General features: G+C 39.6%; 1 protein-coding gene across 1 annotated transcript; it reads right to left on the bottom strand.

The window, feature by feature from the left end:
• Positions 1-27,807, bottom strand: LOC128509948 (hormonally up-regulated neu tumor-associated kinase homolog A). The gene is made up of 10 exons (XM_053481843.1): positions 27,583-27,807; positions 20,036-20,328; positions 18,403-18,458; positions 17,584-17,722; positions 17,021-17,148; positions 14,332-14,467; positions 3,477-3,654; positions 2,933-3,016; positions 962-1,190; positions 1-827 (listed from the first exon to the last, which is right to left on the bottom strand). The coding sequence occupies exons 1-10, from the start codon at positions 27,805-27,807 to the stop codon at positions 82-84; spliced, it is 2,214 nt and encodes a 737-aa protein (XP_053337818.1). The 3' UTR covers positions 1-81.

The raw sequence follows: 27,807 nt of genomic DNA, 5'->3' as shown, positions 1-27,807 counted from the left end.
TTCAAGAAAAAAAAATTCTTGAAGGTTGTGTACAAATATTTCAGTCACTGGTATTTTGTCACTTTCACTCCTGACACCCTTTCAACTAAAATCCAATCTGAGAAATTCTGTTTTCTTATCCTTGCTCTGAAAAGTTAAAGGTAGCATGGGTAGGTTCAGGTCTGTGTCTCTCCTCTGACTAGTCCTTAATGGCCGAAAATGCTGAGCTTTCGATGTATTTTCTTGAATGCCCATTGTCCTACCTCCCCCTGGTCCAGTGTTCCTCTTTTCTTTTGCATGCCTCAGACTCTTGATAACCAGAGTCTGCTGCCTCTGGGACAAAAACACTGGTGGTTTGGAACCATTAACCAGAAAAGGTGAGGAGCCTGTGGGTGGCCCAGTATGATGTTTAAGTCCTGTCCACACTGCTTTTCTTGGTGAGATATCTTTAAGAGTTCTATGACGTAGCTGTGGCAGTGGAGCAGTTTGCAAAGCGGATTCCATTGTGCTCAAATGACGGGCAGCGTGGCTCTTTTCCTCAATGGCCAGGAGGAGGTCTTTAAAACGCTGACCTGCTTTACTTTCTAGATGCATTCTGGGAGAGACCACTTTTTCAGAATAGAACATCTGTATTTTTTCCAGTTTGCCATCATGCCGTTGTGCAGGATCCTCTCTTGAATAGTTCTCAGAGTGTGTTGGCCTCAGGTCATGATCTTTGTGAGGTGCTTTAATAGAGTCTTTTTTACTTTCTAAAATTAAAGGAGCATCACAAGAAGTGCTACTTCCTTCCCCACAGGGTAATTTGGGAGGTGATGCATGTACCAGTTCCCTCTCACCAAGCAAAGAGACTGAAATGAAACAAACACAAGCAAAAGAGCTAATTAAGCAAACATACATGTAAATCATTAAAACTATTTTAAGCATTTTTAGGTATCCATACACAGATAGGCATAATGAGATCTTATGATATTACCAATCCTACCTTCAGGAAACAGGCTCTCTTTAGTCCCCATGTTGACTGCAGTGTCATTGCTGGTGAGGACATCTCCAGGATGATCGGTAGGAGTATACTCTCTTTGCTCTGAGCTTGACTGTTTCTGTCTGATGACTTCCTCTGGCCTCCTCAGTAAATCTCTGTCTTGTGATGGGATCCTCTGTGTCTTACTGGACTGTCTCTGGCTTTTGTCATTGCTAGTCTCACTCTGTGTCTTCTAACAACCAATGAAGGAGTCAATAGGATTTTTTTTTTAGATGAGCTGCACTGCATTTTACATTACTGACATATTGTAAAGAATGTCTAAACAATATACACTATATGCCAAAGGGGAGTGGACACCTGATCATCACACCCATACTGTATGTGCACTAAAAAGATGTAGTCCTCCTTTGCTGTTTTAATAAATTCCAATTTCTGGGATGGGTTTCCACTGGATTTTCAAATGGCTGAGTAGAGTTGCCTATTTAGCTAAAAGAAGATTTGTGAGGTCAGGCACTAATGCTAGCAAGAACAGTTAGCTACCAAACAGTTAGCATTTCACTTTGTCCCAGTGGTGTTTAGTGCAAACCACTGTCACAAATCTCATTGCGTACAGGGAGATTCTTGTGGTTTGGGATCTGTAGATTCAGTGAATGGAAATTGTAATGCTACAAGTACACCAAGACATTGTTTACAATTGTGTAATTTGAATTTTATGCTATTAGTTTGAGGAAAGCCCAGATGTGACCAGATATCTGACCATTTTGATTCATACACATCACATTATTTTGATTGTGTAAAGCTGCTTTGCGACAATGACAATTGTTAAAAGCACTACACAAATAAAATTTCATTGAATTGAATTGAATATGGGTGTCATGATCAAGCACCCACAAACCTTTGGACATACACCGACCCTCCATAACATTAAAACCACATAACATTAACACATTACCATTGGTAATCAATTATAAACCATTAAACTGTTTACAAGATCATGGGCACCCACACTGATTAAAAAAAAAAAAAAAAAAAACTCAATACTGGCCATGAATGAAAGGCACCAGAACACTACACTACGTTTCAAATTATTACGCAAATGATATCTTTCTCTGATTTTCATAATTAGTTAATGCAAATGACAGTCAGTATAATTTTCTAGCCATCAACCATAAGTGTATAATTTGAATTTTATTGAACAAACGTCCTATTGATAACAATATTTATTTCAAAAATAAAAAACTGAAAATGCACTGTTCCAAATTATTATGCACAACAGAGTTAAAACATTTTATAGGCTGTAAAGAACTGAAAATGGGCTTTTGGGGGTCATATTTACTGACATTAAAAGCTAAATCAATATACATGAGTTTTGATTTAAAAACTAAACATTTAATGTTTATGACACTTACATCCAATTTGCATAATAATTTTGGAACACGGTGTAAGTGCAACACAGCTCACTACGCATGGGCCTAGCAGGCAAAGAGCCCAAGGCTGCTGACCCAGTCTCCAACTTTCCCAGATTCCAATCTGATCAAACATAAATGGGACGTGCTGGACAAACAAATCTGATCAACGGCGGCCCCACCCTGCGACCCACCAGACCCAAAGAATCTGTCGCTAACATCCTGTGGCCAGACATCAGAGCAAACCGAAGGTACACAATACTTGGCCTAATGTTTTACATTGTCATGTTGTGGTTGATCAGTGTATTGTACATAGCAAGTGTGTTCTGTGGCCCATAAGTAGGTCATAAGATTTGTGTAGGTGGAATGGGAGACATAATTTATAACAAATGAATAATACTGTAGGTATTTAATTTTATTTTTGTAATTGATTTTAAAATGTATCTTAGTCTTAAAGTTTGGTTGGGCCACAGAAGATTTTCACATTCCAACATGGGTCACACTAAGCAAAGGACATTCCCTTACACAGTGCCACATGAACATTACTGAGCAATTTTTGATAGGTTACCTGCTGCTGACTCCTCTCTGATGTGTTGCTCCTCTCATTCCATTCGGTCTTATTTGGAAGGTTCCACTCACTGGATTCCAGCTTCTGAGGAAATGAATCTTTGTTTTTTTTTTTTTTAGGGGCAATATTTGTATGAGAATAATTTGGTGCTCATTTGGCTGAACGTAAGTCAATTTATTTTTTTGTTGTTCGCCCTATAGGTAAGATGTTCAGAAATAAATGCTGCTTGCCAGGTTTTTAATTCAGTGGAGCAGCATAACATGGATGTGACGTTTTTAATACGTGTTTTTAACACACTTTGGTCTGACCTCATTTATGACAAATCAGCCTTTTTAAACAAGTAGACAAGAAGTTGCTTAATCTATTGCTTATTTTAAGAGGTGAATTTTTTAATGAACAAAACCTTAAACTGTGAGCTGTAAGCATTTTTGATGAACGCATAGTCAGTCAAATTAACAAATGGTAGGATTATTATATTAATTTTGCAGCCATGTGTGCAAGGTATGTGTTGTAGTATATTTAATTTTGTGTTTCAGTGTTTTACCTTAATGTTCTTGGACCCTTTCTGGTGTCTACTAAGTTTTTTGAGAAGGAGTTGGTAGGTAGCTAAGATGGTGGAAGGTTTGTTGTTGATGACTGTGTGTATGATCTCTGACAAGCTGTAGCCAAGAGCCTCAGTCATGTAGTTTAACACAGCAGAGTTGAGCTCTTCTGGATGCAATCTAAAGAATTTAATATAAAGTTTATAACTAGTTTTGATTCATTTGTATATTTCAGAGATTGTAAAGGAAAACTCCACCATAAGACAGAATAAACACACAAATCAGACATAAAATGAACACCACATAAAATTAACAGCTAGTGACATGACGATAGGTTCATGGGCATCCAAGGCTTATTTATGCCTTTAAAGACCGAAGGCTAGCCAGTTCAGTCTGATGCCACAGAAGAGCCAATGCAGCAAAACTTACAGAAAAAAAGCCAAATCTGGCATTGAGGGAAAGGCATCATTACACCCATTGCACCACAGCCCACTGTGCATGGGACTTAGCAGGCAAAGAGCCCAAGATCGCTGACCTAGCCGTCAAACTACCCAGATCCAAATCCAATTGGGCAGCCATGGAATGTGAATGACAAACAAGTCAGATTCATGGAAGCGCCACACCACAACCCACAGTACCCAAAGGATCCGCCGCTACCGTCCTGGTACAGTGGTTAATCAATCGGACTGTAGGTCCTACCGTCGCCGCGCTCGGCGGTACCGTTTGGCTTTGTGCGTTTGCTGGCTTTTACCGTTGAGTGGCGCTATATAACTACAGGCTGACGCCTCATGCCTTAGTTCATTCTCTGCTGGATTAATGAGACACGGAGTTTTAGAACTGCACGTAGTAGCGGATAAAATTAAGTAAAACATTGTAGTTAAACAAATTTATAATCACAGAACTAAAATGACGATACAAATGTAGAATTTAAATTAAATTAAATCTTATTAGGATCAAATTTAAACAAAATAAATGTTAACACAGTGAGCCTTTAAATTTTTATTACGTGTAATTAGAAAAGACACGTGTAGGGTTTTGTGTCGTCTTATATCTTGTGTTCTTTAAATTTATAGTAGATTTATTAACTAAAATAAATGACCATAAAAATTATAACATTGTCAGGACGTTCTACTGCGTCAGCTGATGTTGGTCATTCAGCCCCGCTTGTGTTTGTGCGTTATTATAAGAATGAAATGCAGTAGACTGTTATGATCTGTAACGGATTCGACCCATGTTGCACGGGCGGCACCATAAAGCACGGACACGAGGCGAGGTCTTACGGGAAAAGGGTAATTTATTTAGGCAAAATGGGGAAGAAAAGTGTGTGAGAATGGAAAGAATGGGATAAAGGTTGTGCATGTGCAGTTCCGGGGGCTGTGCCACACTGGCATGCGGGCACACAGCTGATGCTAAGTGTTGGTGCGAGTGGCAGAACTGAGCACGCGGAAGCAGCGCTCCTGCACGCTCCCTCGTGACGGCGCTTCTCCCGCTGTCGATGGCCGGCGCGAGTTCTCGCTGACGCAAAAACCTAACCACAGTTTTCCTCTTCGGCAGCGGGGCTGCGAGGGCGGGCACGGTTCGGGAGTGAAGATGCCGCGGGAGCTCGCGCAGCTCTTTCTCGCGCTGTCCTCAGCGCGGAGATCAAAGGGCGGAATTCTAATGTCCTTGTTTAAAGTCCCTGAGGGCGTGTCACATCTCCCCACTGACATGCTTCTTTCATATTCTCCATTACATCACGTACTTCCCAGACCTCAGACAAACCTCCGCGCCTTGCTTTTATAATGCGGAGCAAGCCCGAGATCATATTAACGTTAATTATCGCCAGCCGGCACAAATAGGCGGCTCCCGTCCCTTTGCTGCCTATTCAGGGAGCCTACGGAGTGAGGGAGTAGTTATAGTAGATTTGGGCGTACACCCATCACACGCGCACGCCGTGGCAGATCATCATAATTGTCCTAAACTTGTATTTCATAAGGTTTTCCGAGGGGTGGTACAGCGCAACGGGGGTCATTATTTACTATTAAACATTAAACGAATTTACAAAACTTAATGCGTGCAATTAAGCGCTGATTCTACGTAGGAAAGTAAAGAAGAGGATCCTGATGCTCAACATTCCGGAGACCAAACCCCATTTAAATTAAATTAACAAATATTGCATGTAAATAACAATAGCCCACGTTTAAAACAGCATTTTATTTAGATTATAAAAAAATAATCCTGCATCTGTTTTAGGTGTTCCAGCTGCCACTGTTCTAGAATTTAAATTAAATCAAATCTTATTAGGATCAAATTTAAGCACAATAAATGTTAACACAGTAAGCCTTTTGATTCTATCACTTGTAATTAGAAAAAAAGCGTGTATGGATTTGTGTCATCTTATTTCTTGTGTTCTTTAAAGGGGTCATACAGCACTACATGCACTATTTTAAGCTGTTTGGACTAAACTGTGTGTTAGGAGAGTGCGTACACAACCACTCTACGATGATAAAGAGCCGCGCAGTGGTTTTCTTTTCGTTTATTACAGTAACATCCCCCTTCTGAAATCAGGCCAATCGCAAAAGCCTTGCCTTGTGACGCCACATCACAAGAGGGCGTTCCTACACAAGTTGATTGACACTGGTGTTTTAGCAAAGACCCGCCCCGAGAGAGAAGAAGCTGTCGGCCATTGTTTTTTCGCCGCTGGAGCAAAATGACGCCTAAGCGAGTGTTGTGTACAGTAGTTGGGTGTAATAGCGAACACAGCAGTCGTCATTCACTACCTAGGGTAAGTGACCTAGGGTACCTACCTAGGGTTAGGTATCTGAGCCACTGAGGACGCATTGGCTGAATTTAGTTTTTGAAGCTAACGTCCCCGCTGATTTACCTAAATGCGTTCATGTTTGCGATAATCATTTTTCACCAGACTGCTTTATAAACGCGGGTCAATATAAAGCCGGTTTTACTAGGAAGCTGCTCCTAAAAAATCGGATCTGTACTAACCCTTCGTGTTCCTGCTTCATCTTCACCAGGCTCGGTGAGTGTGATTTATTTTACTATGACTCTTTGCAGATCGCCTTTTCTAATAATCACGATGAATGCGGAGTGTAAGTTAACTTACACTCTCATAGAACATGGTTTTGGCTTCTTCTCTGTGTACATCCGTCTCTATATAATCCCTAATCGCCCGTTTATAATAAACAATGCATTAAGGTGATTGTCTAGTTGTAAACTGTGTACGTAGTCGGAAAACTATATTATGCTTACCTTTGTAACGTTAGATGGTTTATAACGATGTCTGTCGAAGATTAAGTCATGTAAACACATCAGTAAACACATCGCGTCCATATCTCTCTCGGTAAGTTTCTCCGCTTTTCTTGTTGTTGCTCGTGGCAGCGCAACAGCCCGTTAATTCATGCACATGCAGTGATGAGAAAGACAAACGGGTCGATGCATGTCCATTCTTTTAATTTCTGCATTGTCAGGCGATATTACAAACTTCCGCGTAGGTTCCGTACTTAAATCAAACCAAAAACGACTGAAGAAAACAGGCTCGGGCTCTATAATCCATAGTTTTCCAGTTTGGACTGCATTATCCACAAAGCACTGCGTTGTGACTACACTTCCGTCGCTATACCCGACGTGTCACGCCCCACAGAACGGGGGGGGGGGGGCGGTCTCAGCAGAGGTCATGAGCATTTAAATTAGCATGTACTGAAACAGGTTGCTGAGAACAGAGCTAGTTTTTACCAGGTAAAAGTAGTGTTTTTTTTACACAATCCTTTTGAATTTTTAATTAACGTATAATACAAACTTTTCATTAGGACCCTAAAGATCATATTAAAATTTAATGAAAAATATAATGTGTAGGACCTTTAAATTTATAGTAGATTTATTAACTGAAATAAATTACCATAAAATTAAAACAGTGTTAGGACGTTCTACTGCGTCAGCTGATGCCGGTCATTCCGCCCCGCTTGTGTTTTTGCGTTATTATAAGAATGAAATGCAGTAGACTGTTATGATTTGTAACAGGTTCGACCCATGTTACTCAAACAACTCAGTTCAGGTGTAAGTAAATGTCTGTGCTGTTTGGGGGAGGGACGTGCTAATGATTTGGTCGGCTCTGTGTGTGTGTGTGTGTGTGTGTGTGAGAGAGAGAGGCGGGTGTCGCGGTGGTTGATTATTCAGTGAAACAAAGGCTCAGCTGAAAAATGTTAGGCACATCAGTCACTTAACCCCCAATAAAAGGTATTTGAGTGTTATGATAGTTGTAATATAACAGATGCGCACTGAATACTAAACCAGGCACGGAGATTAATGAACCAAGATAGCCCCCATACCCGTTTAAAAAATAAATAAATAAATAAATACCAAATGATATTAATTACATCTAAAGATGCTTCTCCTTCATTCACCTTGGTGAATGTAGCCTTAGCCAGGAGGAGTTGATGTCATCAGGCGGTATCCAATGATCATTGGGTGTTTCAACCCTAAACCACAACACCCTCAACATTGGTGGGTCAGCAGTGGTGGCCAAATCACTGCCCATCTACTCCCCCTGGCTTCCAGCTAAACTCTTCTCTCCTGCTCCATAACCAGCAAGAAGCCCTCTCTGCAGCCTCCCCCATCCTGCGGACAGTCATCTTTCTCTCCCTTCCCATCACCCCAATGGCTGTAAGCATCCTCCATACTGACTGGGCAGGGAATCCTCTACAGCCGACCTCAACTGGGAATAGCCATGCCTGCCAACCTTTCTCCCTACAGTCCTGCAAGAGATCCTGGTATTTGGCGCTCTTTCTCTCAAATGCTTGCTCACAACCCTCTTCCCATGGGACTGTAAGTTCGATGATGATGATCTTTTTTGCCTCTTCAGACCACAGTACTGCATCTGGCCTCAGGGTTGTCTGGACAACCGGGGGAAACTGCAATCTTTCCTTCAGGTCTACTTTCATTTCCCATGATTGGGCCTTTTGCAGCAGATTAGTTCTCATTATTACTGTAGTTGGTGGTTTTTGACCCGAGCTTACAAACTTAATCGATGGTATTACTCTCCCGTGTGGTTGGTGTTTCTTGCGTCTCTCCTGCTCCAGGGTGTTGGCAAGTGTCATGAGCACCTTGTCATGGCGCCACCTGTATCTACCTTGGGCCAGTGCTGTCTTACACCCTGACAGGATGTGTGCCATGGTACCCTTCTCCCCACAAAGCTTGCACAGTGGATCCTCTCTTAAGCCCCACTTGTGCAAGTTTGTCGGAGTTGGGAGTGTGTCATACACCGATCTTAACAAGAATGAGATACGGAAAGGTTCCAGTTTCCACAGATCTCCCCATGTGATCTTCCTCTTGGGTAGGTCCCACTTGGTCCATGCTCCCTGGGATGCTAGTTCCACTGCCCTTGCCCTTCGTTCTTCCTCTTCCAGGTTCCGTACCTCCGCCTGGATCATGGCCCTTCTATCCTTTAATCCAGCCTTCCCCCATTGCTGGATATGGGAAGTTCCAAGACCCTGTCTTCCTATGCATGGCGTTCCCATGATGTCACGTAGCTTCAGCATACTTTCAGCTTGTGCAACAGATGAGTCAGCTGCCCATTTGCGTCCTGATCTTGTAAGGATGCCTGCCTGCCTGACTTGTTCATCCTGGGAGTCTCTGTATGTCATTATGACTCTGCACTTTGCTACCTTAAATTCCTCAACCACGGATGACAGAGGAAGTTGGAGCTGCCCTGATCTTATGTAAAGGCCTACTGAAGTGAAACTTGGAGGAATTCCCAGCCACCTCCGGAGGTACTTGTTAATCTTTCTCTCCACTCTTTCGACGCTTGTCATGGGAACTTCATACACCGTCAGCGGCCACATGAGTCTTGGCAGCAAACCATGTTGGTAAAGCCATGCTTTGAACTTCCCCGGGAGCCCTGATTTTTCGATCCTCCTCAGCCATTCCTCTGTCTGCTTCTCTGTACTGCTGATGTTATTCCTGTCGGTAAGTGAATCATCGAACCACTTCCCGAGGCACTTAATTGGATTTTCCTTTATCGATGGAATCTCCTCCCCTTGCACATGTAGCATGACTCTATTTGTCAGTTTACCTTTCCTGATCACCATATACCTGGATTTCTTTGGCTTAAACCTCATTCTGGCCCATGTTACCATGCGGTCCAGAACAGTTAGTATCCACCTCGCCTCCACATGGGTTGTGGTCGTCACAGTAAGGTCGTCCATATAACCTTTTATTGGGGGTTGTCGGATGCCCGATTGCATTTTTGGGCCTCGGGCTTCCTTCCCAGCAGCTGTTATTATGAGGTTCATTCCCATGATGAAGAGGATGGGGGAGATTGTACAGCCAGTTACGATCCCTTTTTCCAAGTTTTGCCACGCGGTGGTGAAGTGGCCTGTCCTGAATCGTAGCTGGATTCCGCCAAAGTAACTGGTGATCATTCCCTTGATGTGCTGAGGTATGAGGTAATGGTCTAGTGCTGCATGGATGAGGGCGTGAGGGATTGATCCATACGCATTAGCCAGGTCCAGCCAAACAACGGTCAGATTGCCTTTGCTGGCCTTGGTCTCCTGGATCATCTGACTGAGAACTCCAGCATGTTCCAGACATCCAGAGAAGCCCGGGATCCCCCCTTTCTGGATAGCAGTGTCGATATATCCATTTTCAGTCATATATGAGGTCATCCTCTTAGCCAGTACAGAGAAGAAAATCTTACATTCTACACTTAACAGTGAGATTGTTCTAAATTGGTCTATGGTTGAGGAGTTCTCTTCTTTTGGTATAAAGCAGCCTTCTGCCCTTTTCCAACACAATGGAATGATGCCCTTCTTCCAAATCCTCTGGAACAGCTTCCATAGCCTCCGGAGGAGCATTGGGCACTTCTTATACACCTTATAGGGTATGCCGCTTGGGCCAGGGGCAGAACCCGACCTGGCCTTCTTCACCACCTCTTGGATTTCCTTCCAGGATGGTTTGCTAATGTTAAGCTCCTTTGCAGGTATATCAACACTGTTGATATTTGGGTTGGCATCGAGGACCTGGTTTCTGAAGATGTCATTGTGGGTTTCTCTCAAAAATGTCTCCACGACTTCTCTGGTGCTGGTCAGCCTTCCAGACTTTACTTCCCCTAGCAGTGTTCTGGTGAATCGGAAGGGGTCTTTGGTGAACTGAGATCTTTTGTTCTCCCTATCCTTCCTTCTTTTACGAGTGCTTTCTGCTCTTCGGAGACTGCAGAGACGTTCTCGGAGTTGACTCGTCAGGTCCTTGATGCCTTCTCTTTCACAAACCATGGATCTTTTGAACTGCTTATTAAGCACCTTAATTTCTTTCCTTAAGTGGTGGATTTCCCTTTCTCTTCTATTTGGTTGGTGTACAGCCCTGATGTTCTCCTTCTTATCCTCCAGTCCGAACCGCTCCCTTGCCAGATTGTACGTTATTGTTGTGAGAGTGTTGACTTTCTGCTCAGCTGTCCCTACTAGTGTAACTTCTAGCACTTTATCGAGATCTTGGTCTAGTTGGTCCCATTCCTTGTTGTCGCCCATCTTGGGCCATTTAATTCGCTCCTTCGCAGGGTGGGTTTGGCTTTCTGGGGAGGTATTAGAAGAGTCTGTCTTGTGGTCTTGGGGTGACACAGGTGCTGAGAGATCTCCCGGACTGTGGGGTTCTTCCTGCCTGGAGCTCTCCTGCGTCTCACCAGTTACTACTGTGCGCTGCATTTGTGACCCCTTCTTTCCACATTTGGTCCTGCCTTGATGTATTTTAAGGCCTTTTGTGTTCTTGCAGACCTTTCCGCAATGACACTTAACTTCCGTAACTTCCCCAGTTAACGTTGTTTGAGTGAGCCTTCTCATTATCTGTGGATCCATTGTCCTAGCCGTTACCGTTATGTCTGTCCTGCTGAGTCGCTCATCCTCCCCCCCTCTCGGGCGACTCTGGGGGTATTGCTTCATATAACTTTCCGTAGCTTGAGTTGGTGCCCTCTTGCGAGTGCTGTGCATGAGGTTGCTAACCTAATGCACCCACGCCAGTCTTTCCTGGAAGTCATCTGTCTCTCCAGAGTCACCGAACTTCCTCGGTTGCCATCCAGCCTTTCCTGGAAGTCACTGGTTGCCCAGAGATTCATGATATTAATTACATCTAAAGATGCTTCTCCTTCATTCACCTTGGTGAATGTAGCCTTAGCCAGGAGGAGTTGATGTCATCAGGCGGTATCCAATGATCATTGGGTGTTTCAACCCTAAACCACAACACCCTCAACATTGGTGGGTCAGCAGTGGTGGCCAAATCACTGCCCATCTACTCCCCCTGGCTTCCAGCTAAACTCTTCTCTCCTGCTCCATAACCAGCAAGAAGCCCTCTCTGCAGCCTCCCCCATCCTGCGGACAGTCATCTTTCTCTCCCTTCCCATCACCCCAATGGCTGTAAGCATCCTCCATACTGACTGGGCAGGGAATCCTCTTAATATTAATTAATTAATAATATTATTGCGTATAGACTGATTAAAAACAATGCAATTTATGCTATCATAAGGAAAATAACAAGTTCTTCCATTCCAATGATTAAAAAAGGTAACAATGTCAACTTTAGAATCTAGAATCCAGGAGATTAAAATTACACAAATTGAAATCACTGAAAGTCTCCAGAAGAGCCTCAGATTCAAGTGGTTGTTAAAGTGTGGAGAGGTCCATTACAGTTTCTCTGAATGTATAGGTGAGAACAGCCGATTCACACCTGGGGAGGGTGAATAATTTGTATTTGAATGTTGTCTGGCATTGTAAAGCACTATAGTGACACTAAAAGAACAACCCAGGATTAATAGGAATTCTTATACTGCATAAACATTATTTAGCACAAAAAAATTCCTCGCGCTCGGAAAATTATGCGTGCGGTTGAGCGCTGGTTAGACTATAGGAAATTAAATCGGAGGGTTTTTATTTAGACTATTAAAAAATTAACCTGCGTCTATTTTTAGGCGTGCCAGCTGCCACTTTTTAGTTAGAAGTTTTCAATACAAAGCTTATAATGCCCACATGACATGACGGAATAAGGCACGGCTGGTGATGATTGGGGTTTGTTCGGTTACAGTGGATTTTACTACGCGGTGTGAGTGCAATGGCCATCCGTCTGCTCGCGCTGACTCTGCTCTCCGCGGATGGCCCCCTCCCACCTCTCGCTCCTTTGAAGTCACCGGGGCGCGTTCCATTTGCCCTGCTTGCATGCCGCACTTCCGCGTTGTTGCACGCGTTGTAGTAAAATCCACTGTAGCCCAACAAACCCCGAGTATTTTATAGCGCGGGGTGCAAGCCCAGGCAACGATAGCAACGATAGCTCACCAGTCAAGTGTAATTCTGCGGTCCCGCTGCTTCGCATGTCTGAAGGGGAGGCCGCCTAACTAGTGAGCGAGGAGCGATATTGATTTGGGCGCACGCCGTGACAGGCTGAAAAAACTGTGTCAGATTAATGTGCAAAAACTATATAATAAAACTATATAAGACTACATGCCTTTATAAGACTTAACTTTTATTTAAGCGCACTCACAATAACAAAAAAACGTTGTGATTTTGTAAGTGTTGTGATTTTGTAAGTGTTGTAAGCTGCGCTGCTCTGTATTGTTTTTGGTGAACTTGAGCGCGTCAGAAAATGAACGCAAACGTTTTTTTTAAAGTCTGCTTGCTGTTTTCCCGACGCGTTCATAATCATTAGTCTACTTCTGCCGGTGCGCTCTGGAAAACTTAATGCATGCGGCTGAGCGCTGATTAAAACTATGGAGTAAATTAAAAAGGAGAATCACGATTCTGAAGTCCTGAGCCCAAACCTCATTTAAATTAAATTAACAAATACTATAAGTAAAAAAAAACAATAGCCCACGTTTAGAAACCGTTTATAAATTATTTCCGACATGAGTTGGCCCGGTGTTATGCGCAGAGCGCCGGGAGATTTCCTGAAGCTCAGAAATCACTGGGCATTTTTTCTAAATAGCCGCTATCTTTAACAACTGATGGAGGTTTTGAGCTGTATACACACGCATTCCTGCCTAAACAACTCTTAAAACTACACCTGTGACACAATAACAGTAATATTTCAAACATTCTGCAGGCTGATATTTGGAGAAAGGAAAGAATAATGAATAAACCAGTTGTTGGGTCAAAATAACCCAACCAGGTGTTCATTTGTAAACTACATCTCATATGAGCCAACATGAGCAACCCAACAATGTGTTTAAAGTACCTGAAATAATCCAGAACTTAAATAACAATAAACAGATACAGAGATACGCTGTATAACGGTCACTGTTGTATTTACGGCAACGAGCGAAAATGTCACTTTGCGCCACCTGGCGGCCATTTTACGAATGACTTTGAAATGCAACTAATTTATTTTGGCCGCTGACGTTTTCACGCGGCGGTGAGCGCGACGGTAATAACCATTCCGATTGATCAACTACTGTACAAGACAGCAGAGCACAGAGAGACAGTCCTGCCCCAGGGGCACAAGGGGAACCCACACAACACTGGGCATAATGTTTAGCATTAACGCTAAGTAAAAACTGTATAAAATATTTATCATGATGGCACTGATATGGTGGTATTGACATGAAAGTTAAGGTTTTAAAAAATGATTCTTCTGAGCAGATGCTAAGATAGGACAATTGGACTAAAGTGCCTCTGCACTCTGGAAGTATTAATATCACTGTGCTACTTTTAGTAGGCATGTGAACTCCACTTCAGTTAATATTCGGAAATTTATCCAAATTGATTGTGTCTTGGACTCTGATGTAACGCGCAAGTTAATCATATTATATCCAGGGTAGATTTTTGGTTCATGCCTTAAGACTGTTTGGTAGCTTGTTGTGAAATGTCCAAAATGAAATAGTCCAAGGCACTCTACCTGTTCTTATAGACCAAAGTGTGACTTGGTCTCTTGGTGTACCCGTCATTAAGCCAGCTCTCCCCAAGTGCTGCTTTCACACTCGGCCTCTTCGCTGGGTCCGGTTCCAGCAGAGCCAAAACAAACTGCACTGCCCCTAAATGGACAAAAACAAAGTGGAAGAAAAATTATATATTTTAAATTTATAAATTACATAGATTTTTCCCCTTTTAGATGTCTTGCATTAACATTTTCAACTTTGAGGTCTTTTTGTCTTACTGTAATTCCCTTACATCACTGAAGATCAAGTTTAAATGGCACTCTCCTCTTTCTTACCACCTTCACGGCTCAGAGGTTACTGACGATTGGCAGCTCGGCTAAGCACTGCATGGCCTGCGTGTGCGTTTCGGTAATGCAAACCAAAAACGTTGTCTTTGTGTGTGGCCTGGTAGCTCAGGTGGAGGTGTTCCTAGTGTGGTCAGACAGCGACGATCACATTTAAACATTCACTTAGGGGCCTCATTTAACCTCTGGGTTTAAACATTTATCTAGGGGCCCCACTTAGCCTCTGTGCTTTTAAACACACATACACCGTTTTCCTGAATTTAAATGCATTAGATATTCTACAGATAACATCTTAGGGAAAATATTGTACATTTTTAATGTATCGTGTTCATCTAGGCTTTACTGGAGTGTACAGGAGCATAAAAGGGAACACAAAGGTTTGTTAATTGTTCATTAGTTCCTGTTGATCTACAGCACTATCGGTTACATATTGTGTATTTTGCAAGCGTGTCGGTCTGAGTGTTCCTCATGGGTGGTCACATAAACAACATAGTGCTTAAGGGTGTGTCTGAGTGACTGGGATTGTTAAATCTCCACTGTTGCCTTGTCTATATTTAATGTGCTGGATCAGATTATAAGATAATCAGTGTGAAGAGAAGAACAGTTTGTAACGCGTGACTATACACACCTCTTATCTAGGTCACCTCCTTCTTCTACAGCCCTTATTGTTTCTCTCTCACATTGTCCCTACTGTCGCTGTGTAACTAAAGGTGATATATTTGTCTGCTCCATCTCCTTACCTCAGTTGTACTCAATCAATGGTGTGTAAAGTTTGCTTCTTTAGTTTATACTAGAGCTCCAGGGCAAATATTGCTAGCAAGTAAAGGGAGGTTATAGCCACCAGTTTAGCACTATGCAAACTGTTTGCCTAAATTACACAATTTCTTAAAGATATCTTGTAGTAACCAGACATGGAAAACTATTTTGTTACACAATGTTGACTTTATAGAGACTTGGAAGCCAGGCACATGCTCACAACCCAGAGAAAAGAACTGTTGCAAAATATCACAATGTCAGGTGATATTAAGAGAAACACAAAACATGTACAGATTAATTATTTAATTCAATAATCTTTTGTACAATTAGGTCATCTTGTACATCAAGGTAGTCAACTGACAACTAACTATTTTATTTACACATAATGTTGCTAAAGCAACCCCCAGATCACAACACTGTCAGTGTACAGTTTTACAGTACAGTTGTACAGTCAGCTCTGTGCATGATGGGTTAATTGCTTCATGCGCTTCACTTCTTACCCTGATCCGCCGCTATCGCTCTGGAACAGGATCGGTCTGGACTCATCAGACCACATGATCTTTTTCCATTGCTCCAAATTCCAATCTTTGAAACACTGAAGTTTTTTTTTTGTCTAATCAGCCACATTAACAAGTGGTTTTATTGTGGCCACACAGCTGTTTAGCAGATTCCCAATCCTGAGAATCTTATCTTCACTATTTACCATAGCTGTAACTTGTACTATCAATTGTTTTATGATGTAACTTCACCAAGTGTTTAAGTGATCTACAATCATATTTTTTTTTCATCCATATTTCTTTATATATAGTAGATTTACAGGTTGTCAGTCCTTATCGCCAGCACAGTGGCTTAGTGGTTAGCACTGTCGCATTTCACCTCCAGGTCCTGGGTTTGATTCCCATGTCGTATCTGTGTGCATGGGGTTTGCATGTTCTCTCTGTGCTTAGTGCGTTTTCTCTGGGTTCTCCGGTTTCCTCCCACAGTGCAAAGACATACAGATTAGGCTAATTGGTGTTCCCAGATTGCCCGTAGAGTGTGAATGTGCAAGCGGATGTTGATCAGAGGTTCTACCACTGTTGTACAAAATACGAATAAATACAATAAATCACCACTGGTCTCCATGGTCCCCAGGTGGACTACAATAGATATTGTATTTTCTTGAATGGATATATTTGTTTATGTTTCCTGAAATTTTTTATTTAATTTGCTTCCCTCTCTGTCTTTGTTCCTGACCTTTCCTTTATTTCTTATATTTAATTACTTCCTATGGTTCCTCACCCAGGATTTCTATAGAACATGTGAATGCCTCATCTTTGATGCACTAACAGGTGAATGTTCTATGTACAGTATTTACTCAGAAAATAGCTTAGGACTTGTATACCTCTTTACGGTGTGAATAACCTAAAGAACAGTCAGACACTTCAAAATGTGTTTGTTTCTCTGATCAGATCTGATTGGCAGGTATGTTGAAGCACAGCAGACAGATCTGGAGGGGTTAGGCTTCAAACATAACAGTGCCGAAACTTCAAGTCAGCAAATCTTCCAATCACTTTGACTTGTGCTGATATAAACCTACAGTATACTGTATGAGTGTAAATGTGTGTGTTACCTTTACTGATGTCAGATGGGATGGCACTTATTTCTCCATTAATCATTTTTTGATGAAGCTGCTTTATGTTGAATGGCTCTACGGTGAAGGGAAGGGTACCGGTCATCATCGCAAACATACTCACACCCCTGTGCATGAGAGTCAATGTTAGAGAGCAGTCATTATGAAAGAGCAACAGTCAACATATGCATGTTCAAAATAAACGTATTATTCTAATGAAATTATTTGCATCATAACGTTTTATTTAGGTAAATTTCAGTTTTTTACCGGAACTCGGTGGGAAATAACTGAATTGCCTCACTAGTAACAGTAATGTTGAATTATTAAGCAGGTCGTTAAATTACACTTTGATAAGTGATGAGTTTTTTTGAACTACTTATTAATTTTTAGTATGAAAAAGCCTGACCTGACAATAATTTCTTATCTCTTTTCTTTTTTTTTTGTATTTAAAAATAAATGTTATATCAAGCTGACTGAAATTCTCCAACGGCTGTATTTTATTAAAGTTCCAATTTCTACTTATCTTTTACCATACCTATACATGCATTCATAATGGTACTCACACAGACCATACGTCCACTTTAGGGCCATACTTCCTGTGTGCAAGAAGCTCTGGAGCGGCATATGCAGGACTTCCACACTGAGTGTTTAACAGCTCCGGGGAGAGAGAATCTAGCTTCAGTGTGTTACTAAGACCAAAGTCTGCATTCAACACACACATACACAAATATACAGAGAGTCCTTTTAGTTTAAGCATTACAACCACTTCATGATCGGGGTATACTGTATTGGGCTGCATTAAGCAAAGAAAACAAGTACTGTAAAGAGATTTGGATTTATGGAACTGGGTTAAAAACACTTCAAAACATTATTAAAATATAGAAGGATATTGCTGAACTGTCAAGGTTGTGAAAGAAACGTGGTCAGAAAAAAAATATAGATCACTGGAGATCAAGTAAACACTTGCATGGTAAAAAATCAACAGTAAAAACCATAGATGAGTTTAAAAGTGAAAGTAAGACCATTTACATACACACAGAATGTGATGAGAACTCAGAGGATTGGGACTAGACAGCTGCATGATCATAATACTTATCAGATTAATCAGTTTGCCGTGGAGCTTAAAGATTGGACTTTCGAGCAATGGGAAAATGCCATATGGTCTGATGAGTCCAGATTAACCCTATGCCATTGAAGGAATGTGACTTTCTTTTTTGCCTGAACACTGTATTAGGGCTAATAGTATGAATTATAGACTTGAGCTAATTATCAATCTCAAATTTAAAAAAATATTTTAAAGAAATACAAATAGTCCACTTATTGTATAGGAGATGCATAAAGGCCTGTTAAATCAACCAAGTTAATGCACAATAGACACTTACCGACTATCTTGATATTGTTGTGTTCATCCAGAAGAAAGTTCTCAATTTTTAGATCTCTGTGCAAACAGGTAGAAAAAAGTCAAACAAATATAACAAATATATATAAAATATAAAAATTATTTATATATGTATTGCTACATTAGTGTGTAAATTCCCATAATGACACTATTTTATTTACATCCCACATAAGAACCAGAATATATAGTATGGCTAAGCCTGCATACCGTATTGGTGAGAAATCTTTGTCATTTATAAATATATTTCCCTGTTTTTATTTTATTGCCTTGAGTAGGTTTCACCTGCGTTATATGTTGTTTGAAGTTTGTAGTTTGTGTATCACATTGATTGTTTCCTCTAATTTTACATGAATTACGGTGGCCCTGAAGTGCAAAACAAATTAACAAAACTGAAAACAAAATAACAAAACCCAATACAAAATAACAAATTCAAAACCAAATTAACAAAACGGAAAACAAAATAACTAATATCTGACTGGCCTAGAGGTGCAATACAAATTAACAAAACGGAAAACAAATTAAAAACCAAATAACAAAACCCAAACTATTTTTTTGGAGGGGGGAAGTTTTGTTGTTTTGTTTTTTGGTTTTGTTATTTTGTTTTCGGATTTGTTAATTTGGTTTTGAATTTGTTATTTTGTTTTCAGTTTTGTTAATTTGTTTTGCACTTCAGGGCCACCGTATGAATAAATAAATCTTGAAAAATAAACCATGGAGGTGGTGGACAGCCCTGTACTGTAAATATACTGTTTCTCTTCATGTCTTGAATGATTTCACCTTAGAACAGCTTCAGCTAACTCACTGATTCAGGGTTATAGCATAAAAAGGAAAGCTAGTGTGTCATGAACTGTAAGGTGTGAAATCCGTTGTTCCACACAACAAGTAGTGCCCTTGTTCAAGTGTTAAAGAGAGATTTGGGTTTCAGTTAGAAGTTATACAGCAGCTTTGTAGCTTGCATTAGCCATGAACAAAGCGGTAAGATAAGTCTTAAACTTGTCAGCTCTTGACAAGCTTGCACTCATGTTAACTAGCACTAATAAAAGATTTAAAAAATAACAACTTAGAAGTAATTATTAAGGAGACAAAGTGTTGTTTAGGATGGTAAAAAGTTATCAGATGTCTTTTTTTTTTTAAGAGTGCTTCAGGGACTTCTCCACTAGTTTTAAATGTGGGGGTTGGTAGGCAGCTGCTCTCTACTTTTTCCAGTTCTGCATACCATCACTGAATCTTTTAGTGGTATCAGGTACCAGAACTGACTGGCCTACTTTCAACCATCATTAGATAAAACTCTTGGAGAAGCCATTCTTTTTTTTTTTTTTTTTTTTTTGATTGATTAATTATTTTTTTAACTATAGATATGTTAAATAAACTAACAACTGATATAATTTAACTTCAAAATACATCTTAAAGTTCTTTACGGTCTAGGCAAAAATCATAACAATATGATTTAGAAATGCAATTAATAAAAATCATCAGTTACCCAAACAACATACATTTTATTTGTAGAGTGTTTTCCATGAGCAACTCCCAGTGCCAACCTACCCTCCTTCAAAAAATAACATTAAAAAAAAAATACAAAAGCAAATTTATTTAATACTAACCCTCCTTTCCGTTACCTGTGCACTATGCCATGAGTATGCAGATGATCAACAGCTGACAGGATTTGCCGTGTGTATCTGCGGACCTCCCTCTCCTCCAGACGTCTGCGTTCACAGATTCTGTCCATCAGGTCTCCTCCAGCACACAGCTCCATGGCCATGTAGTAGCCGTTCTCAGTCTCTAGAGTCTCCAGCAGAAGGACAATGTTGGGGTGACGAATCATCTGGTGGATCCTCGGCTCACGTTTCATGTTTTTCAACACGTACGCATCCTGCCGTGCCTTCTTCTTATCTATTACCTTAATGGCCACCTGAGGATGTAACATCAAATGAAGTCAAACAAGTCAAAAGATTGTGCATATATTTTGAACTGATTGGCCAAGGCAAATGTGATCTATGTGTCTATTTCTTGATCTAGATCAGGGGGGTCCAAACTACGGCCCGTGGGCCAACTGTGGCCCGCGATTCATTTTTAATTGACGCGCAGCAAATTCCAAAAATATACCAGAATATGGCCCGCACATAAAACCTGGAGCTATTGCATTTCTTGGTTTTAACTCTAGGTGGAGTTGATTAAGGTAGTTCCTCTACAAAACAAAATTAAGGAATTTTTTGGCCACAGCTCATAGAAAATGACAACACCAACGAAACGCAAGATAGCAAGTGAGTATAGAAAATTTCAGACGCAGTAGGAAAATGAATATTTTTTCATGAAAGTTAAGGGGAAGTGTGTGAGTATGCTGATCTAGGTGCATAAATTTATGTTACCATGGGTTACTGATGATTTTTTAAAATTTAAATTCATTAATATTTGCCGAGACTGTAGGGAACTTTAATATATATTTTATAGTTTTTATCACTGCTAGTTTCTTTAACAAATCTATAGCTGGATTGGATTCTGCCTTCCTTATAAGTACCTTTGGAGAAAAAACGCCTGGCAAAAAAAATACATATAAATGCAAGTCTAAGTGTGAATGTGGAGTTCACATAGACATTGGTGGAAAGTGCAAACACAGCCTCATAACTGAGCAAAGAGATCTTGTCCAGGCCAAACCACTTCTTCCCAGCCTGAGTCTATATTCAGTCCAAATGTTTAAATGTTAAATTGTGATGAATCCACCATTTTGTTATCCATCTATGTCACTGTGTGTGTGATGATAATGAAGGGCACTGAGCAGCGATGGGGAAAGAGGCCCACATGGCAGGACTCGGTTGATGCATGCTATTTAATCAGACTCTTGGTCATTGCTATAGCAACTTCAGAAGCTAAACAAAGTGGTCAGGACGGACTCAGTGACCCGAACTAGGGCCGGACGCTCAGACATGCACATGCATGCACGTACACACACGGATAAAATTGACTGGATTCAGTGACCCTTGAAAGAGTTGATCACCAAGGTGAGGAGACATAGTATTCCCATTTGTCTCCTTTTCTCGTACTCTCTCTCTCTCTCTCTCTCTCTCTCTCTCTCTCTTACACACACACATACACATGAGTACACACATGATTAATCCTATTTAACAGCACAGTTAAATTACTTAACATTTTATTTTGGAATGCAATTCTAATATATTCTAGTTTATATAAACTTATGAACCTGAATGACATGGCAATGTTGGGCTTCGAATGAGTTCACTGAACTAGCCACTTTCAGGTCAGAATAATTCTCGAACATATACGGTATCATTATTACAAGAAGATTCCAAGAATTTGTTGTGCAAATTTTATTCGTTAAGTTTCCTGAAAATAAACACAGGATCGAAATTATACCAAGAGCACACCTACCACTTGGTTGTATGCCCCTTTTAACTTTAGTACAGTAGATGCTTTTTCATAGCCATCACCAGCTCCTGTCAGTATTATGGTTATTTATATCCAAAAGATTGAATATTTCACTACTCTTCTGGGCAGAATTGCTATAATTATCTGTACAATTTAATTAACTTTGTTTATTTCCTGGCACAACTTTTAAATCCAACACAAACACGTTTTTGATGGGGTTAAGCTTTAAAAGTTTAATGTTAGCCTGCTTTACCCATTCCCCAACCAGCTTGCAGCTAGGATCATTGTTTTGTTGGAACACCCTTATTTTGTCCAGGTGTCCAACTGTCTACTCCTCTTACTTCATTATGCCACCCACATTGTGCAATACACTAGTCCCACTGGCAGCTACAGTAAACTGCTTCAGACCATGATGCTACCACCACCATGCTTAACAACTGGTACAGTTTTCCTGGCATTTCATACCTCAGCTCTACTCCTCCAAACATACCACTGGTCAAAGCTTTCTTCCAGAAGCCTCTTTTCTGTCTTTAGTTGAGCTTGAGGTATCAATTCCGGAGCAGAGGCTTCTATTTAGAATTATAGCCTTTCACTTGAGTAGACAATGACACTGGTGCCCCAAAAGCTTCTGTTGATGGAAGTCCCTTTGCCTTGATTGTTCCTGATCATCTACTGTAAATCGATTGTGTTTCAGCTGAGAGTGACAGTTTGGGTTGTCTTTCAAACCTTGACAAAGTGGCTAAACCCACTAACATGTACTTATCACATACTGTACAATTGTTTAACCAGATGTGGAATTCCTGGATTGTTCCACACATGGAATCCTGTAAACAAAAAAGTGTTAAACTGCCAAGAATATATTTTATATTGTTAAATGTAGCTACATTCACCTTCAATGACAGCTTGGGATATTCATGGCATTGTAACTTTAAGAAATAAAGGTAAGTCAATCTAAATAATCTCAAGAACTGTGAATGTATCTTCAAGTGCTGTTCACAAAACCAAATGCTATGATGATACTGACTTATCCCAGAACAGGAACGCCAAGATCTACCACTACAGATAATTTTATTAGAATTGCCAGCCTCAGAAACCGCCGATACAGCACCTCTGATTAGAGCTCACATAAATGCTTCTCTGAGATCAGGTGGCAGACATATTTCAACAATCATTGTTCAGAGGAGACTGTGTTAGGCCTTCATGGTCGAATTGCAGCAAAGCTTAATCCATTACTTCAGAAGAATAGAGACCAGCTTGGGCAAAGAAACACAAGCATCAGCAAAAAACTGTGTTTTGGTCTACCAAGTCCAAATTTGAAATTTTTGGTTTTAACTGCTCTGTCTTTGTTAGACGTAGAAAGGGTGAACAGATGGTTCCTGAAGATGTGGAGATGTGATGGCGTGGGGGTGATTTGCTGGTAACACTGTTGGTGACTTAGATTCAATATGACGACACATTTAACTAGTATGCTACCACAACATTTTGCAGTGACATGCCATCTCATCTGGTTTGCAATTAATGGGACATTCATTTGACACAAACATACCTATAGGTTATGTTGCAGCTATGTTGCAGTGCTGCATCAGATGACCTGTCCACAATCATCAAATCTAGATCTATTTTAGATGGTTTGGGATGAGCTGAATTGTAGAGTAAATCAGCCAACAAGTACTCAACACCTCTGGGAACATTCAAAATTGTTGGAAAACCATTCCTGGTGACTACCTCATAAGGCTGACTAAGAAAATGCCAAAAGTGTGCAAAGCTGTCATCAAAGCTAAAGATGGCTTCTTTGAAACATACTTTGGGTTATGTACCATAATTCCATATTTTTCTGTCTGTTAATGATGATTGCACGTAAACCTCTGTACAGGGGTTGGACAATGAAACTAAAAGGCCTGGTTTTAGAACACAATAATTAATTAGTATGGAGTAGAGCCTTCTCTTGCGGCCAATACAGCATTAATTCGTCTTTGGAATGATACAAGTCCTGCACAGTGGCCAGAGGGATTTTGAGCCATTCTTCTTGCAGAATAGTGGCTAGGTTACTATGTGATGCTGATGGAGGAAAAATGTTTCCAGACTCGCTCCTCCAAAACATCCTAAAGTGGCTCAATAATATTTAAATCTGGTGTCTAAGCAGGCTATGGGAGATGTTCAACTTTACTTTCATGTTCATCAAACTACACTATTACCAGTCTTGCTGTGTGTATTGATGCATTATCATCCTGATACACAGCACCGCCTTCAGAATACAGTGTTTAAACTACTGGGTGCACATGGTCCTCCAGAATGGTAACTCTTCAGGATGTTGGAAAGACAGTAAAGGGGGACTCATCAGAGAACAATACATGTTTTATATTGTCCACAGTTTAAGGTTTTCACTGCTGGCACCATTGAAACCAACATTTGGCATTGGCATGATTGACCAAAGGTTTGGCTATAGCAGCCCGGCCTATACCTATGTACATTGACCCTGTGGAGCTCCGGACGAACAAATTTTGGTGGAAATGGGAAAGTTAATGTGCACATTTAATTCTGCAGTGAGTTGGGCAGCTGTGAATTTAAATTTTTTTTTTAAACAATCTGGGTTAGCACCCAGACATACCTTTCAGACAGCTTCCTCTTGCGTCAACAGTTACTCCTGTTGGATGCGTTTCATCCTTTTTGGTGGTATGCAAACATTATCCTATGATATATCACAAAAACTTGCTATCTTGGTCACAGATGCGCCAGCGAGATGCGCACCAACAATTTTTCCTCTTTTGAACTTTAATATATCACCCATAATGTTGTGTGCATTGCAATATTTTAAGCAAAACTGCTCTTTTTGGTGGAATGTACAATCAATGAAGATTGGCCACCAGACTGGTCTAATTTAGCCATGAAACCTCCAACACTAAATTGGCCAATGTTTTAGTTTCATTGTCCAACCTCTGTATAGAATGCCAATTAGGAATGGAGTGCAGGTTATAGAACACTTGTTGAATTTACTGCCTCACCATCTATGCTTTTTCTAAGATAATATATCCACCTTAAATATATAAACTACTGCAAACCACTGCAAAATCCAGCTTAATTAAAAATACAGCATTTGTTGAATTCTATTTAGTTCTCACTTATTTTTTTTTTTTTGTTAAATGAATACCTTTTTTTGTTTTTGTTAAATTAATTAAAAAGGTAGCTGAAGAAAAAAAATTATTATTAATAATAATAATAATAATAATAATAATAATAAAAACAGCTTGATGTGTTAAGCTGGAGAAGTGACTTCACCAAAATACATACTGTACACAGACACATTAGGCATGAGTATATTAATGCTACTTTCTAATATTCACATGGAGGGATTTTTGTTGTTGTTGCTGTTGTTATTTATTTATGTCCCTAAAGATATGTTGAAAAGGATTTCTATGTATAAAAATCGTTAAATATTAAAATAAAAAAATACTACTTAACATCATGCATTACAGAGTCAGATTACAGGCAAAGAAAATGTTAACGGCTTCACCAAAAAATACACATTTTATAAATATGAAAATAATTAAAAGCACAGCTTTTATGCAAATTGAAAGCACTATTCTTAGTCATTTTATGATTTGGATACTTAAAAATAATTGGTTCTTATATTCCTGTCACAATGACTCTTGCTTGTCACATGTTCAATTTAAAACTCAGACTTTTAAAAAGATATAAATATATAAATGCTTCATTATAACACTAATGAATACAACAATGCAGTCTTTCTAACTCAAACTACACACTAATTATATATATATATATATATATATATATATATATATATATATATATATATATATATTGTATTCTTTAGTACAATTTATTTCTCAAAAAGAAATCTTTTTTTAAGTCACAGGCAGTTGTATAAGCATTTCACTGTGTATGTGACAAAAAACATTTTTTTGGAAAAAAAATATAAATATTAAAATTGAATTCAGAGGAAACCATGAGTGTGATATATTTCTCTAAACTTAATTTAAAAAAAAAATTGTTACAGTGTTGTGCAAAATTGGAATTTATTTTAGATTCATTTATAAGAACCACTCTGGCCTGTTCCCCCGTTCCTTATATGGCTTGTGTTTCCTGGTCTCGTTTCATGCTCGTCATGGTAGCTAATTAGTCACACATGTCCCCAATTACCACTTGATAGCCTGTCTATTTATAACTTTTGCTTGGCTCGAATGTTTCTCTAAAAGCCGCTTAATTGTGATGAGTTTAAATGCATCTCAAGTCTAAATGGTTTTTAAACATATCGCTACAGCTTTTTCTTATTTATTTTTTTTATTTTGATTGTGAAGAAAAGTTTAAGTACATGTTTGTGTATTGCATCTAAGCTTCACAGATGTACTTTTAACAAAGTTTGTCATTACAAAGCAATCATCTAAAATGTTTTTTTAAATACACAATTTGCTTAATCTTTAAATATTTTGATCCATTGGATCTTATAATTCCAGTTAATCTGGATCAATTTACTGTGTGATGTGGTTTAAAGTTTGAATCTTTGTTTTAAATGACTGGAAATGTTTACATACAGAGTGAGTCTCTGTCATAGCACCACTAACTGGATGCAGGAGGTCATGTGTTTTAGTCAAAATGGGCAATATTTAATTTGACACTCTTAAAAAAAAAAAAAAAAAAAAACTTTCTCAAAATAGTCTTTATGCTAAATCAGGAATTCTTGTTATTTATAAAGTATTTGGCCATGATGGCACAACTGGTTTGTATATAAGGATCCATATATAAAGGAAATAATTCCACCCTAAGTACATTGTTTAAAGCTTGTTAAAAGGAATTCACCAGAATAAGCAGCTTATTTAAGGCAAGTGACACCAAAGTTAAATGACCTTCAATTAAAAAAAAATAAAAAAGAATTTAAATTCTGGACAGGTCAGCATGGACTAGCAAATATTTGTAAAATGTGGACAGGCCCCCAAACTTTGAACATGCTTGACTTGTAAATTAGAGATCAAATCCTGATGTTTCTTTTCATCTGATGATAGCAATTAGAATTACCTTTAAATTCTATAAAGTAAAAATAATACATGTTCTCATCACCACATGTTTATTAAACTGAAGTGAAAGCTTAAAAGGGTTTTTGATGGAACAAAACAGTAAAAATATTGTGTATACTGTATATTAATTTCAGGGATTTCTATTAAACGTTTTAAAATGTTCAATTTTAGAAAATTTTATTTCCTAATAAAAATGTAAGATTCCTGTAGTTTTTAGTCATTTTATAATAAGTTTTTTACACAGATTTTATTGTCATTGTAGTAATATAGCATTTTGGAAAATACAGGAAAAACAGAAAATCTGTAACAGAAAAGTTACATGAACAAACTATAACTGTAGAAAATAAAAAACAATGTATTTAGAAATCTCGCTAAGCAGTTGCATGTTCAGTGTCAACTTCATTTTGTTTTATTAATTTTCTTAAAATGTTTAAAAAAATGTAAATTTGATTATTATAATTTTTTAATTAAATAGCGCTGTTATATTGTGTAACACTGGATCTACTGTTTATCTACAGTATGACCATATCAGGTTTGATGGGAGTCTCTCTCTCTCTCTCTCTCTCTCTCTCTCTCTCTCTCTCTCTCTCTCACACACACACACACACACACAGAGTAAACTGAGAGACAGCATAAAAAATGGATGACATTCCTTCAACATAGCAGTGACTGGCACGTTTAGTATGTGATGCTATTTTATTGATTGACAGGTGTGTGTGTGGGTGTGTGTGTGTCGGTGTGAGTCTCACCTTCTCTCCTGTGTTAATGTGCATACCCTCCATCACCTTTGCAAAAGAGCCCTTGTTGATCATTTTGCCCACCAGGTAGCTGCCCACGCGTTTAGTATGTGGAAAGTTTCTCAGCACGTCTCTGGGAACTTTCCCCAAACCCACAGTGACTGCCCGCTCCACCTGCTCCAGCTCTCCTGAGTCACATGTCATACCGTCTAGAGACGACTTAATCTGAGTGGGCAT

Source organism: Clarias gariepinus, chromosome 22 (assembly GCF_024256425.1).
Source record: "Clarias gariepinus isolate MV-2021 ecotype Netherlands chromosome 22, CGAR_prim_01v2, whole genome shotgun sequence".
NCBI classification, from domain to species: domain Eukaryota; kingdom Metazoa; phylum Chordata; class Actinopteri; order Siluriformes; family Clariidae; genus Clarias; species Clarias gariepinus.
The sequence above is the reverse complement of the archived record's forward strand: the minus strand, read 5'-3'. Positions and strand labels throughout refer to the sequence as shown.